This window comes from Oreochromis niloticus, unplaced genomic scaffold (assembly GCF_001858045.2).
Source record: "Oreochromis niloticus isolate F11D_XX unplaced genomic scaffold, O_niloticus_UMD_NMBU tig00001866_pilon, whole genome shotgun sequence".
Lineage (NCBI taxonomy): Eukaryota > Metazoa > Chordata > Actinopteri > Cichliformes > Cichlidae > Oreochromis > Oreochromis niloticus.
The window spans coordinates 20,202-36,678 of record NW_020327486.1 but is presented as its reverse complement, the minus strand read 5'-3'; the positions used below and the strand labels follow the sequence as shown (position 1 = coordinate 36,678).

The window sequence follows — 16,477 nt, the reverse complement described above, 5'->3', positions numbered from 1 at the left end:
CACCTTAGTACTTTTGCTCAATCATAGTATTTCTGCTAAATCACAGTATTTCTGCTATGTTGTACTATTTTTCTAAATCATAGTGTTTCTGTAATGTTTAAGTATTTTTGGCTAAATATATTCTTTCTGTTATCTTAAACTATTTCTCCTAAATTCTTGTATTTTTGAGAAGTTATCATGTTTCTGGTAAGTTACAATATTTCTGCTAAGTTCTGCTATGCTATTCTATTTCTGCCAAGTAATATGTTTCCTCTAAGATATTGCAGTTCTGCTAAGTTATTACATTTTAGCAAAGTTCCTTTGCTTCTGCAAAGTTTTTACAATTTCTGCAACTTTTCAGCTTTTTCAGCTAGTTTTAGCAGACAGCTTCAGCTTTAAAGCAATTCAGAATTCATATGATTACAACCAATATGTATTAGAATAAAAGAAACAAATGTGCAATGAACATGTCAGGAGTTGCTGTTAAAAAGTCTCATGGCAGTGGGGTTAAGGGACCTCATGAACCTCTTGGAGTCCTGCAGTGGAGTGAGATGAGCCCCTGCAGCCACTGTCCTGTGAGGATGCTTAGGCGATCACCAACACCAGCTCCTTGGTGTTGGTGTTCAGAAGAAGACTGTTCTTATTACTGCAGTCAGTTAAATAAATCTATCATAATACAGTACATTTTAACATAATGACCTTATGTTTATTTATGTCTTTTAACCATTATTTCAAATTCAAAGAATCCTGTTTGAAACATTATAGAATTAAATTTCTGCTAGTTGTTTTTTGATGCAAAACAATCTAGTATAATAATATTTAAATTTACATATATTTTTCACGTTTTCAATGCCAATTTTGTGTAATTGCGGAGTTTCCCACTACCCGTGAATGCCTCTTTTTTTTCGTCTCTGGCTGACTCCTGAATCTCCGCCCACTCTCTGCTCGATCCCTGCCGGTAAGCCCTGCTTCTCTGTCTCTCTTCTCTGAAATGAAATGTCTATAAGCTGTTTGAGTGATTTACCCAGTTGTTGTTAGTGACTTATAAAGCCAGTCAAAGTATAAGTCATGTTAAAGTAACACAATGACTGCTTTTTAGTGAAACGTTGTAATTTTAGTATTTAAAAATGAGTGTTTGGTATGCTAGCCCTAACAACCTAAGCGCTAACGCCTAGCCTAGCTGCTATAGGCCCAGTGTGAAATGAATATGGTTCATTTGATTGTTTAATACAGTTATTGTGTTGTATTTGGTTCATTCGGTGTGTTAGTGTTTCTGAGTCTCTTAGGGAAGCTGAAGTTACTTCTCCTCTTCACAAATCAGTCAGTTAAAACGGCCTCACTCTTTAGGTTGTAAGGTAATGAGCCGCCATTTTAGAAGCACTGATTAGCTGCTGAAGCAGCAGGGTCGGCAACTTCAAAGGAGCCATTTTACCGCCTCTGACTGAAAGCCGGGAGAAAAAGAGTCACGTGCCTGTGCCGGTGTGTGTTTGTGTTGTGGGTTAATTAACAGAAGGCAGAGACAGAGTGAGGATAAAACACATAATATAAGAATAATAACATCTCGTAACAAGAAGAAGGTTTTTTTAAATTAATTAATTTTAGTTTTTTTGTTAAATTTTAAGAACTGTTTAACAAACACTTGTTTGTGCAGGTTGTTTTTTAACTATATCCTACACCTGCAGCTCTGTTTAACTTCTCACTTTGTGAAAAATTAATGAAATCTAAAAAAGGCCACCTTCAAATAAATAAAATGCAGCAGTGCACCATTAATATTATAAATATGATATGTAGATATTTAAAACAACAGCATATTAAATGATATTGTGTGCAGATAATATTTTTAGGAAGCAGAATTTGAATGCAGACCAACTCAAATGTTGAAGCCTACAAATATATCATCCAAGCTTTCATTTATGATTGTTCATGCTTTGAAATTGTGATGTCAGAATTTGTGCAGTGCTAGGTGTAGCAAAACATTGCTTATTAAATCTACTGTGTAATAGCACCAAACTAATAGAGCTATCACATAACTGAGAAAGTTGTGTGGCTTATTACAAATGGATGAAACCACATATTACCTTAATGAAGACAGTAATCTTTAATAAGGTGTAGAAAAAAAGAGGTGAGTTGTTTGTTGCTGTGGTAAACAAAGAAGTGTACTGAATCTTTTGGACTACACAGAGTTATGTAGTATTGACTCTGATGCTGATTTGAGTTGTCTCATTCTGTATTTTTGTGCTTTGTCTTTTGTTACACAGAATGAAAGAGATCTTTGGTTTTGCCTTTGCTGGTAAGTAAACAGTGACTGTAACTGAAGCAGTATGAACCTGGCATTGTGTAGCACATTTGACGACTTACATACAGTAGTTTGACTTTTTGTGATATGTTTCCATTTACTGATTGGCAAAAACACAGGATTTGTGACCTGTGGCAGCAAAGCCCCCACACAGGACCTCGGACTGTCCCTGAAAATGTCCCTGAAGTTTAATAGCCCATTTATGTCTGCTTTAAATTTTTTATGGCTTAATGAATCCAAACAGTTAAATGTCAGATGTCTTTATACAGTTGTTCATTTTCTCCTTATGTTTGTGGATTTAAGTAGCAGACAAAACAATTAAAGTGTTTTAGGGGAGTCAGTATAAGTGGTGGCTCAAACACTTAAGAGCTGCACAGGTATTGATTTATATTATTTCTCAAATTCTGCTGATGTATTACATTAAAGTCAGAACATTGTAGAAGTATTTTGCCTGACTTGGTATAAGTAATAGCTTTAACAATAATAAAAACGAAGAGAACCAGAGGTGTGAGTGGACATTGTTAGGTACATTACAACCAGTGTGTCTAATTAGTTTGTTACTTATTTAGTGAATATAATGTGTTTTAAAATTAAATAGAAATGTTGCCAAAAAGGGACATTGCAACATATATAAATATTCCTAGCAACTGGTACAATGAAAGGAATTTTTAGTGTAATACTTTAAGACATTTAATTTTAACCACAAAACATTCTGCACCTCTGTTATTGTAACATGTCAATATTTACATGTATTTTAGGATTTGCATATTCATATCACACTAACCAAAACATGATGAGGTTTTCTGTTGCTTCTGATTTCAAGAATTACTTTGTATTTAATGTTTTTAACCTGAAAGGACATTAAAAGTTTTGGTTTTTCACACTTTATTAGCTCTGACCTGTTGTAGAAAATGTTGGAGCCACAAGGCTTCTGTGTAGGAAATATTTGGTATATCCTGCACTTGTGCCAACAAATATTGGTGCCTATTCTTTGCATTTCTGTAGTAATAATGTTTTTATTACACTTGCTATAGCCATGTGAGACCCTGCAGTTCAATTATATCCTCTTTAGACTACAGTAAACTTAAAAAAGCTTAAAGTAATTGAGGATTTTACTAGTTAATTTGTGTCACAGTAAATTGGATTGTGTGTGAAGAGGCTCAACAGTCTGAATCATCAAACAGTGATCTGATGAATTGTTTCCTTTCTCTAGACTGCTGATCTGATCGTCTCAAGTCTGGTAAGTAAAGGGTTTTCTGAGGTGCAGTGCTGGGAAATGTTTCTCATCATAGGAGATTCAGTGTAGTGCTGTGAGTGAGCACAGCTATTTGTGATTATCAAAAGTCATCAAATCCTAGAAAAGTCTGTGTAAACATTTCCAGACCTACAGAGGTCGGTAGGTTATTGTAGCAGCGCATATTTTTTCACATTAGAGCAGCTCATGAACAGCAGTTTAGGTACAATTAAGTCTTCAAATAGAGCCTTGTGGATTTCTAAAGCTTCTTTCCCTTCATTAAATTAAGTCACTGTCTGAAAACTGCTCTTTGAATTAGTCTTTTAATTAAAGATTTTGTTGATGACTGGAAAAAATCTAAAGCACAGATACAGCACTCATTTCTGTATTTTATGATTAAATGATCTATAAAGAAATTATCATCATACTACATTTTTAATTAGGCCTTTAAAGCAGCCATTATAAGTACGTCCTAGATTTAGTGGAGTGCTTATGGCTGTGTATTAAACATACCCCAAATGTGACTGAAATATGTAGAAACTGCTTTATCTCCAAATTTCTCATTTTGCCAAAAGTCATACTGAGTAAAGTATTGTTTACTTTTATGTTAACGGATCTCAAATCCCTGTTTCTGTGTGCCCAGATATTATGATGTACTGTTGTCCCAGGTAAGTACACACAGAAACAGGGATTTTAGAATATTGGTGATTAAGGAACATGTGATGTGGCATAAATTTTAAATAGGTGGCCTGAAACTGTCTGCTCTAACCTGTGTGTAGGTTTTGTTGGACCATATGATATTTACAGTAGGTTATTGTAGCAGCATATCTTGGTTTAAGTTTATAGACACTGTTTGTTTTTATTGTGTTAATAGAATGTAAAACTTTCTTTAGAATAGTTCCACCACCATTTTTGAGCATTTTCAATCAGTCCAATAATGAACTGTGGAACTCTTCAATATGTAAAGCCCTGTATGTACTGTATTTTTCGGATTATAAGGCGTATGCAGCTAACCAAATATTCAGATAACTCAAACTATTCAACTCATTCACAGTAACTCTCAACATTTTTCAGTGGTAACACATAACAATACACTATCTTTTTCTGTTCAGTCCTATTCCACAAATCTATCAAATTCTTCATGGATTGATCGGTTTTGAAATCTGCTTCATACGCATGTCTCTAAACAGATGCCAGGTCCTCATACACACACCATAACATTATGTTTAAGGACAATACGAATTACTCCGCGAGGCTCCTGACTACTGTAGCTGTAATGCTCCAACAATCCATCAAGCGCTGCAGCTTTAAAGCTTTCCAAAGTCATACTAAAACATTTTGACAGATGTTTGAGTGCCGTGTAGCACATAAAATTGGGTTGTCACTAAGCACAGCCAGAATTAACACATAATGTAAACTGTTGATTTTTGAGAAAACTAAAGAATTTTAAGTGTGACTTATAGTCCGAAAAATACTGGAAAGCCATGTTTATTGGAAATATGCCTAATTCCAGTCCCTTTTTGTCTTACAGGTGACCTGCTGCAGAAAACCCTCTCCCTCTATCGTTGACAAGCCATTAACAAGCAAATTCAGTCTGTCCTATCACTCTCCCTCTCCCTGCTCCATCTTTTTTGACAAGCCATTCTATCTTCTATCATTTCTCCGCCATGAGCTCTATCTAATTTTGACAAGCTTGAACCTGTGTTGACAAGAAATCTAAGTTTGACAAGAAACCAAGTTTGACAAGAAACCAAGTTTTTGGAAATTGAAGTTACCACAACTTCGTCGATCTGTTTTCAGAAATCTGAGAGATCTCTGCTCTCACTGCTCCTTCTTTCCTGTTGTTAAACTCTCTCATATCTACTAATTTTGCTGGAAATTGCAAGTAGAAAGTTGAATATACAGTAGTAGAATTACAGTACAGTAGATTTTACAGTACAAACTACTTACACAGCCCCACATTTATAGTTTTGACTTGGCATTACATTGATAGTGCAATTACTTTGATAAATTATATAAAATATACACATTTTTAAAGGCTTATCTGTAACGAGATAATTGGTTATTTTGTAATACATACATTCAGGCTGCTGTATTCACATAAATATTAAATCAGATCCGAATACATTTTTCAAGTCTGTTTCATTGACTATAACATTTGACTACAGTAAGTTATATATAAATACTATTGTTATTCAAACCCATTTCTATTACTCAGTGTAAGTGTTCAGTCACAATTGTCATTGAGAAGCTGCCCTGAGGTCCCAGACTTCCTGTTTCCTGACTGCTGCAGAACATCCAGCTGAAGAATCCTCATCGCCTGTCATCTGATCACCGCACCACCACAGCTCCATATAGTTGATTTAAGTTTTAGATATCTGAAAGATTTACATAAAATCTATTTAAGAGCCAGAAGTTTTATTATATCCTGTTGATTGTTGTGATTTCTAAATATCCTGTTACAGAAGTATAGATCTAATCATTAACCAGTCTGGTTAAAAAATACAGTTTCTGAAAAAGCTACAATAAAACTGACCCAAGTGTTTTCAGAGAACTTTGAATATCTTTAATATTGAGTTTGGATTTAAGTCAGCCTTTTACATCATTTACATATCCATAAGAACATTTGAATAATTTTGCATTTCTCAGATTTGATAGCAATTTGAAGACTTAAAAGTTTTTCACTCTTTCCAGATTGAGTTTTGTTTATATTTGTGTAGAAATACACATAAGGTGTAGTTTGTACTTAACAAAATGCCAAGGAAAGGTCAAAGGTCGCAGTCTCAGAAGCTTAGACGCCAAAAGCAGAAAGAGCAGGTAAATGTGTCTCAGAGTGGTGAGCAGGTAAAGGTGTCTGTCACAACTTTTTCCAGTCCAGAAGTGCAGAGTAGCGTTCAGACAGCCGCAGTATCTTATGCAGATGTGGTAAAGCGAGGTGTTCGTTCAGTGTCTGTGCCAAAGGCTGAAGTGCAACAAGTAAGACAGACTAAACCCCAGGTAACTGTGCAAATGCAACATGATGGAGAAACTCCAGGACCATCTCATGTACAGGTTACAAACAGAGAAAGTCGTCCACGAGTGAGCAGCGTTTGTGCGTCCCGAAGCCAGGCCTCTCCTAAGTATGGAAAGTACCGGAATCAGCAATGCATGGCTAACAGTTTGGTTTTCCTATCATTCTTGCATGAGGATGAATTCATTACGAGAGCAGATCTTAACCGTGTGTTGGACAAAGGCCATGCCGTGTATTCAGATGCCAGAAAGAGGTTTGTGAACAGCGTGTTTCTAGCCTGCGATGAGCTTCCCACAGTGGTCACCAGCCGCGGACACGAGTATCAAGTGGACATGTCTCAGTTTGCTCGTTACGGCACATTCGATGGTACAGATCATCTTCCGAGCCTTGAACAGGGACTACAGTGTTTGGCTTCAGAGTTTCGCTACGCTTTGCTAGTCATGGGAGGAACAGTCATCGCAGTTTGCAGGCTGACTTCAGGTGAATACGCATACTTTGACCCTCACCCACGTAAGTCTACAGGAATGCCATTGTCGCTAGGTGTAAGTGGTGGAATTGCAGTTGTGTTAAAATTCACACGTCTTAACGACATGATTGACAGGATCAAACGTTTGTACCGAATGTTTAGCATCGCATCAACCTGCGCTTATGAGCTACAGCCTGTTGAGTTCCACAGTGAAAACGTTGCTGACCAAAGAGATGCTGATGAAAACAGACAAACAGCTACAAGTGTTCCAGCACCAGCTTTAAATGAACCTGAATTTGAAACCCCAAAATCCACTGAGCAGACACAGAAAACTGTGACCGACACTTTAGCTACTGAAGTGATGTCATCCAGAGTGGATTATTCAAATGAGCCAGCTGCTGAGCTGAACAATTGTCCTTCTGATTATTTAGAAATAGAAACCTCTGCATCTTCTGTAAGAGACACTCAGGTAACAACAGATTCTGTTCCTCAGAATGATTTAAACACTGCCTCCTGTTTAACTAAGACAACAGAGGAACTCTCACATAAACTGTTGAAGCGTACTAAACAGCAAAGGAGAAAGATTAGGAGACGACTATTGGTCCAAGAAAAACTACCACAGAGAAAGGAAAATGAGAAGAAGAAAGAAAGACAGATGTACACTTTTGATGAAAGCTTTAAGACAAAGAAAAAAGATTCTAGTAGAAAGTCTCATGATTCTGATCACAGTAAGAAAAAGAGTGTGTACAAAAATAATCTGTATAAACTCAATGCTACATATAGAGAGAAACAGAGAGAACATTTGAGAAAAATCTATAGAGATAGTGCTAAAATTAGAGAGAGAAAAAGAGAACGTGTCATAAGGATGTATAAAGAAGATTCTTTATTCCGAGAAAAGCAGAAGGAACGAATAAGAAGAACATACAGAGAATCTCCCATGTTCCGAGAAAAGCAGAAGGAACGAATAACAAGAACATACAGAACTTGTGCTGAATTCAGAGAGAAACATAAAGCTTACATGAGGTCATATGTTTCTAACCTATATAAACAAAGTGTAGAATTTAGACAGAAAAAAAAAAGTTACATCACTAAACGTTATGGAGAAGAGAGACAATTTCAGCAGCAACACAAGGACAATATGAGAGAACGAATGAGAGTAAAATATTGGAACAGTTCTTCTTTTAGACAGATGCATAACATTAGATGTGTAATGAAAATAAAAAGAAAATATCGTCAGATGCATCGACCAGCTGAAAGTTTACCGTATCATCCAGATAACAGTTTAATGAATGAGGCCATATCTCGTTTCAGATCCAACATTAAGTCAGCACCATCTTATGTTTGTACTGTTTGTCTAAAAGCTTCTTTTCCTAATCAGGTGAAAATCTGCAAAAGAACAAATTACTCAAAACACCAAACTGTAGCTCAGCAGTGTCTAACTGGTAAATTTGTTCATATGTGTGATGAAGCATGTAATGATCACTGCAGCTTTCCTGTTGAGAGAAAAAAGGAGTATATCTGTCACACGTGTCACAGTTCCCTCAAAAGTGGACGCATGCCCAGGCTTGCTGCTGTCAATGGTTTAGATCTGCAGGATATTCCAGCTGAACTGTGTGATCTCAACATTCTGGAGAGACATCTGATTGCCAAATGCATCCCATTTGCAAAGATTATTCCACTTCCAAAGGGCAGACAAAGACTCATACGTGGTAATGTGGTGTGTGTCCCATCTGAGGTCCAAGAAACAGTTGACTGTTTGCCTCGGCTCAGAAACCAATCACAGATAATGAGGATCAAGTTGAAAAGACGACTGTGCTACAAAGGCCATCAGCTGTTCCAGACTGTCACCTGGTCTAAACTGATCCAAGCCCTGCGTAAACTGAAACAAATTCATCCACAGTACACAGATATTGTTATCAGAGATGATGCATTGCTTTGTGATCCAACGTTACCTGATGATGACAGCAGTGATGAAGCCAGCATGGCAAGTGATGATTATAATGAAGCAGATTTAATGGAAATTGACAACTATGAAAAAGATGCCCTTTTGTGTGAAACTGAGTCTGAAAGTGAACAAGATATTGATATGCAATCCTGTGATGAACAACCAGAGGAACAAAATCCAGAGGAACCAGAAAGTGATTTGAACAATGGAGGTTTTGCTCTAGAAAGTTGCCTGCAGCCTGTAGACATTTCAGAAGAGATTCTCTCTTTCACTGATAACACATATTGTGTGACACCTGCAGAAAGAAACAGTCCTGTTAGCTTCTTCAGAACTCCTCATTTGGAAGCCATGGCATTTCCTGTGCAGTTTCCTACTGGTCAGAATACACTGGATGAAAAGAGACGTCTTAAACTCACACCAAGTGCTTACTTCAAGTCAAGGCTTTTCAACATTGATGCAAGATTTGCTAAAGATACAAATTACCTGTTTTTCTCACAGTTTGTCACTGAAATACACTTGGCTAATTCCAGCATGACAATACAGCTAAGGAAAGGTAAAACTATGACCAAAGATGGACGCAAAATCACATCAGGAATGTTACAAAGTAAGACAGAAGTAGAGAAGCTGGTAAGAAATAAAGATGCAATCAGATTTATGCAGCCACTCAGAGGAACTCCAGCTTACTGGCAGAAAACCACCAAAGATCTATTCAGTATGGTTCGTCAAATAGGAACACCTCAGTTCTTTGTCACTTTCTCTGCTGCTGAAATGAGATGGCCTGAAGTGATTCAAGCAATAAAGAGACAGCAAGGTGAAGAGGTTGATTTTGAAGCCCTGGACTGGTCAGAAAAGTGTGAAATTCTAAGATCAAATCCAGTAACCACGATGCGAATGTTTGATAAGCGTGTTGAGGCTTTGTTCAGAGATTTGCTTTTTTCTCCTGCACAGCCCCTTGGTGAAATCATTGATTACTTTTACAGAGTTGAGTTCCAGCACAGAGGTAGTCCGCATATACACATGTTGCTGTGGATTCGAGAAAAGGTAGAAGTAGATGTGGATGACGACCAAACTGTCTGTGACTTTGTGGACAGATACATCTCAGCTCAACTCCCTGATCCAGAAAAACAGCCTGAACTGCACAAAAAAGTTGCTGAACTACAAAAGCACAGCAAAAACCACACAAAGACATGCTTTAAGAGTGTAAACTCTGGTTGTAGATTTGGGTTTCCAAAACCGCCATCCACAAGAACAATGATTGTGAGACAGGATGAGGATTCAGACACTGAAGCTGCAAAAGCCAAACTCAGGCCTTTGATGAACCTGCTGAAGGAACCTGAAGCTGCTTCTCTCACCATAGAGCAGATTCTGTCACGATGCAACTTGACAATGAATGAGTATGAACAATGCCTCCAGGACATAAACAAGAAAACAGCTCTTATTCTGAAACGTGACCCAAAGGACTGTTGGATCAACAATTACAACCCAGACCTGCTTGAAGCCTGGAACTCTAATTTAGATGTCTCGTTAATATTGAATGCCTATTCATGTATAGAATACCTCTGTAAATATATAACGAAGAAAGAATCTGGCCTCTCTGAATACCTGAAGACAGTTATTGATAACTCTGCAAAGAACACGGTCAATGAATGTGATGAAATGAGAGCTGTGATGCAGGCTTATTCAAAAAAGAGAGAAATCAGCGCACAGGAGTGTGTGACTCGAGTCTGTGGCCTAAAAATGAAAAAATGTTCCCGCAGTGTTGTATTTGTACCAACAGATGATAACCCAGTAAAAATGAGTCGCCCGATGAGCTACCTGGAAAGCACAACACACGACAGCTGTAATATTTGGATGACAAGTTTGAGTGATAAATACAAATGCAGACCTGAGACACTGGAATATGAGGAAATGTCCCTGGCTGATTTTGCTGCCTTGTGCCGGTTGGTGAGTGGTCCAAATGAAGGAAAAGATGTGCTTCCTCTTCTAAACCAGCTTGGATTTGTACAAAGGCGAAAGAATGATAAACCAGCTATAATCAGATATTACCACTGCTCACAAGAAAAAGATCCCGAGCAATATTATGGTCGACTGTTGAGACTTTACCTTCCACACAGATCAGAGCAGGAACTGAAACCACAAGGGTTCCAAACCTATCAGTCCTTCTACAACTCAGGTTTTGTGCGACTTCCATGTTCAGACCACAGTGAGTCTGTGAAAAGGGTTGTGAAGAGAAATAAAGACAAGTATGAGAAGAACTCTGAGGATATTGAGAGTGCACTGGAAGAGTTTGAACAAAATAGGGATGTTGTGATGGATGAATGGTGTAATCTGGCTCCTGAATCTGAAGTTGTGAGGTTGCAATGTGATGAGAATCTTCCTGAGAGACATTCTGATGATGAGAACGAACAGGAGAATGTTCCCGACTACAGTCGTCAGTCTGATACTGTAACAGAGATCAGAGCCATCAGAGAACAACCTGCAGTCGATCCAGCTGTGGTACGTGTAATGTATCAGAATCTGAACCAGAAGCAGGCCTGCGTGTTCTATGCTATAAGAGACTGGTGTATTCAGCGAGTTTGTGGTTTGAACCCAGATCCATTTTTCTTCTATATCAACGGTGGTGCAGGAACTGGAAAGTCACATCTGATTAAATGTATTCACTCTGAAGCATCAAAGATCCTGAGCAGACTGCCTGCTAATGCAGAAGAAGCTGACATATCAAATCCAACTGTTTTACTGACATCATTTACTGGGACAGCAGCTTTTTCTATCAATGGCTCTACGTTACATTCCCTACTGAAACTACCCAGGAGTCTGAAACCACCCATTCAAGGACTTGGTAACCAACTGGATGAAGTCAGATCTGAGCTTATTAATGCTGAAATTATTGTTATTGATGAGATTTCAATGGTTTCAAAACCCCTTTTTGCTTATGTGGATGCAAGACTGAAACAAATCAAAGGCACTCAGAGACCTTTTGGTGGAATGTCAGTTTTAGCTGTTGGAGATTTTTACCAGCTGCCACCAGTGCGACAGTCTAAGCCTCTCTGTGTTTACGATCCAGAACAGATTGACCTATGGCAGGAACATTTTCAGATGATCACTCTAACCGAGATCATGCGTCAGAAAGATGATGTGGCCTTTGCAGAGATGTTGAACAGGATTAGAATCAAAGAAAAGACAGATGAGCTTTCTCAGTGCGACAGAGATTTGTTGTCACAGGCTGTGACTGCACCAGAAGAATGTCCAACTGAGGTCTTACACATTTATGCCACCAACAAGAATGTGGAATCCCACAACACAGATACGCTCAAGAAGCTTCATTCAAACATTATAATCATCAATGCAGAGGATTTCCAGAAGGATAAATGTACAGGCAGAATGGCACGAAGAGACAGACCATTTACAGGTGGGCGAAATGATTTACCCGACACCCTGAATGTTGCTGAAGGAGCTCGAGTGATGCTGACCAGAAACTTGGACACACTAAACGGTTTGGTCAATGGTGCTTTTGGTATACTGATAAAGGTGGTGAGATCTGAAAATGATGGACACATAATTAAACTGGGGCTCAGAATGGACAACCGGCAGTCTGTAAGAAACACCCGCAGTGCTAATGCAGCATCTGATGATCTGGTTTACATTGAGAGAGCAGAGGAGAGTCTGAAGTTTAAAGGAGCGGTACGCAGACAGTTTCCTGTAAAGCTAGCATTCGCCTGCACAATTCACAAAACTCAGGGTCTTACAACACAGACAGCTGTAGTTTCAATGAAGAACATTTTTGAACCAGGTATGGCTTATGTTGCTCTCAGCAGGGTGACGTCTCTCAGTGGACTCTATTTACAGGACTTGGATGAGAAAAAGATTTACGCCAATCCCGAGGTAACTGCAGCGCTCCAAACCATGAGACAAGCCAGCGTTGAGGAAATGATGCCTCTTCTTCAGGTCAGAGAAACAGCCAGCAGACCTGACACTCTTACACTGATCCATCACAATACGGAGGGTTTGCCATCTCACATCAGTGACATCAAGAGTCATCATGAAATGTGTTTAGCAGATGTTTTGTGTCTCACTGAGTCTCACCTCCAAGGCTCCTTTGTTGCAGACAGTCTTCATTTGGACGGCTACACCATGTTCAAACGCAACAGACATGTGTCCTACACAAACTTTCCTCACATGGCCAGCAGAAGTGGTGGTGGAGTTGTTGTGTATTTGAGGAATCATTTTCAGGTTCAGGTAAAACAGTATCTGCATAATGTCACTGATCTTGAGTTCTTAGTGTTAAAGGTTCAGGCTCCATTCCCTGCGCTCATTGCTGTTGTGTACAGACCTCCAGACTACAGTTTGACACCATTCATGCAAAACCTGGTAAGTCTTTTAGATTCACTTGAAATAATGGACTGTCACCCAATAATTGTGTGTGGAGATTTTAATGAGAACCAGTTACAGAGTGGAAGAAAACAGATTCTGGAGCAGTTTCAGTCGAGAGGGTATTCACAGCTGATCACTTCTGCCACTACAGACAAGAACACCCTGCTTGACCTCATTTTTATTTCTCAGCCACAGCACAGTCTCCATTCAGGTGTCCTGAGGACATATTACAGTTACCACAACCCTGTGTTTTGTGTCCTGTCCTCCAGCCAATCATGAAGTCGTCTGGTGAGTTTTGAAACAATTACAGATCATGTTTGTTACAGAGTTTACTGATTGTAGAGCATGAAAAAGATTTTTCATTGAAAAATCATATTTCTTCATATTGTCTTCCCTACTTTGTCTGTAAGAAGATCCTTTCTTATTGCAATGTTATTAATCATTTCACCAAATCATGGCTGTACTTCATGCAGAGCTGGGAGATCTGCTTTATGTTATGACTAAATCTACTAATGCATTTTTTCATGGATGTTAATTGTCATCTCCTTTTTTAATACTTTTTTTACTCTGATGTATGTATCTCAACAAACGAGAGCTTCCCCTCAAAGGGCTTTCAAATATGAAATAGTAAATAAATAAATCCCAGATAAATGCAGGTATTTATTATGGGTCACATGAATAATAACAGAAAATTATATTTTCTTGATTATAGTAGATTTTGTAGAATCAAACGTTTTGGGAATGAATGAGTTTTTGCTTATCATGTTTTACAGGTAAAAAAATGTTAAAAGTTTTAAACTATCTTTAGGCTACCAGAGATGTCTATAATGATACATTATGTAGAGCAAAACATTTTTACAGCTTACAGAATATATATTAAATCTGATTTAGAAATACATGGAAAGTTTCTGCATCCATTTTCTGACTTGGCCTTTATCCGGGTGGGTTTGGGTTTGGGTGGATAAAGGCCAAGTCAGAATTCTCTGAGCAGCTGGAAAAAGCTGCTAATAAACAAAGACATCAGAAAGTGGGGGCTTTAGGTGTAGCCCCCGCTTTCTGATTCACTAATTAAATTTAGTAACTGACACCCCATACCAGCATTACATACACACTTAGGGGCTGAGATGGGTGGGCTGAGATGGGTGGGTGGGGAGGGTGGGTGGGTGTTGTTAAAAGCACTTTATGTTTTGTAGATGTATTTTTTCAGACAGGGCACACACAGTCCTGTTTCCTTTGTGGGAAAACCTTCAAACTTCACCATCCTCAGCTGAAACAACAACATCTTAACACCATCTTCATGAACTGCTGAGCCAAACCTGATCCATCAGTGCTGGACTGCACAGATAACTACATGCCACAAGGAGACTGCTGTGTTATGAACTGCCATACCAGTGTGTCTTCAATGGAGAAGATGACACACCCATCACCTGACCTCCTGCCTGATCTGGAGACCATCATCATGCTGCCACACTACACACCTCTGAGACCCTCAATGATGACTCATACTGAGGAAACTGTATTTCCTGTCAGAGATGCTCAGTGATCCTCAGAGCAGAGAGAGGTATGATTCTTTATCTTTGATAAAAAAAAAAATGTCAGTGCTTTTAATTCATTTAATTAATTTAAATCCTGTTTATTGCATAAATAATTCCACACTCAAATGATTATACTTGTTGACACTTTTTGAGTTTTAATTCACATTATGGATTACAAATCTATGCTTTTTCTACTCCGTCTCTCTGTGCAGGTACTGCTGTCTCCTGAGTTCTTCAGTGTCCCAACTGAAACATTCAAACCTCATTGCAGAGCTCATGTCTTTCCTCACCATCATGTGAGTGTGAGATTGCTCTGGATTCTGGTTATGTGGCCTGCAGCACCTATAAGGTATTTCAACATTGTCCATTTTATAACTTATTTCTAGTTTTTAGGCCTTAACACAAATAAAATGTTCCTTTTTCTGTATTTTTTTAGAACAAGCTCGTACAGTGTGCCTGCATTCCAGCTTCTTAGACTCTACGTAAGTGGACAGTATCAGTGTTTGGCCACTCTTACAGACACCGACTTCTGTCAACTCACTGCTACTGATCAGGCACCTCACTCCAGGAAGACAGAGGGCTGCAAGCCTGTCATCGTTTCCAGTGTGGCTTTGAATTCTTGGGGTAGTATCAGATTTTTCCCACAAATATTCAAAGGTAACACTTATTTTAAGCTTAGTTATTAAATCAAAAGTCTTCCCTTGTGTTAATTTTTTTATTATTATTTTATTTTTTTTATTTTAGATTTATATGCAGTGATCGGATGTGGTGGAGCTTTGTTAACTGTGTGTAAAACATCTGTTTGTGATGACATTTACAATGAGGCTTTAAGATGACAGTTTCCATGTAATTTCAGTCCTTTTACTAAGCAAAAACATGTTTGCAATTAACATATTTTTTTCAGTTTTGTCTTTTGGATTTATGGTTAACATTCCTCTGTGACAGCAAATACTAAACTGGTCCAAGTAACCAGCATATCATTGGTTAAAGGCAAAAAGGACCACATGTCACACTAGCAATGAATTTTTGACTGTGTTTGTGTCACCAGATTTAACAAACAATATCAGACATATGAAACTGAACTCTGGATTAATGTCTAGATGTTTTTTGTGGGGTTTTTTTTATTGTTGAATAATTATTTTGTAGGACAAACCCAATCTATTTACCCAAACAATGTAACTTGTTTGGGTAAATAGTGGATTAATATATCTAAGTCTATAAGTATAGCAAGCTGAATTCATACAAACACACAGCTCTAAATCTTGAATTGTAGGATGTACAAAAATGATCATGTCATTATTATGGACATTTAAATAACTATATCTATTGCACTATTAGACATATTTTTTATAGAAATTACACAATCTCAAAATGTGAAAAAAGAAAATGTTTAAGAGAATAAATAATGTGTGTTTGTATGAATCCTGCCTTAGTATGGGGTGTCAGTAACTACATTAGTATAGACTAGGTCTAACAGTGGTATTCCACATCTGCTCTAATATATATAGATAATGGGTCAGACATATAAAGTCATTTTGAAAAGTTCATAAAGGTCACATCAATTTATATATGTTCCTCTTTATCATTTTATATCAGGTCACACAGCTGACTTTTGTTTTGATCAGAGTAGAACCATAACAT

At 38.0% G+C, this 16,477-nt stretch overlaps 1 protein-coding gene and 1 long non-coding RNA gene across 3 annotated transcripts; both read left to right on the top strand.

Annotated features, from left to right (window-relative positions):
* The first annotated feature begins 1,499 nt into the window (after positions 1-1,499).
* LOC102076246 (uncharacterized) lies at positions 1,500-12,820 on the top strand. Of its 2 annotated transcripts, none has more exons than XM_025904471.1 (4): positions 1,500-2,269; positions 3,489-3,515; positions 5,041-7,029; positions 12,777-12,820. In XM_025904471.1, the coding sequence occupies exons 3-4, from the start codon at positions 6,264-6,266 to the stop codon at positions 12,785-12,787; spliced, it is 777 nt and encodes a 258-aa protein (XP_025760256.1). In that variant the 5' UTR covers positions 1,500-2,269; positions 3,489-3,515; positions 5,041-6,263; the 3' UTR covers positions 12,788-12,820. The 2 variants fall into 2 exon arrangements, with proteins under 2 accessions (XP_025760256.1, XP_025760257.1); XM_025904472.1 differs by having other exon boundaries at positions 5,041-6,999; positions 12,777-12,816.
* Positions 12,821-14,810: 1,990 nt separating this feature from the next.
* LOC109201100 (uncharacterized) lies at positions 14,811-15,568 on the top strand. The gene is made up of 3 exons (XR_002061097.2): positions 14,811-14,862; positions 15,049-15,185; positions 15,273-15,568. It is a non-coding gene; the product is annotated as an uncharacterized LOC109201100 (long non-coding RNA).
* The last annotated feature ends 909 nt before the right edge of the window (positions 15,569-16,477 follow it).

Coding starts and splice junctions, on each gene's coding strand:
- LOC102076246 (XM_025904471.1), top strand. CDS start 6,264: ATGCCAAGGAAAGGTCAAAGGTCGCAGTCTCAGAAGCTTAGACGCCAA.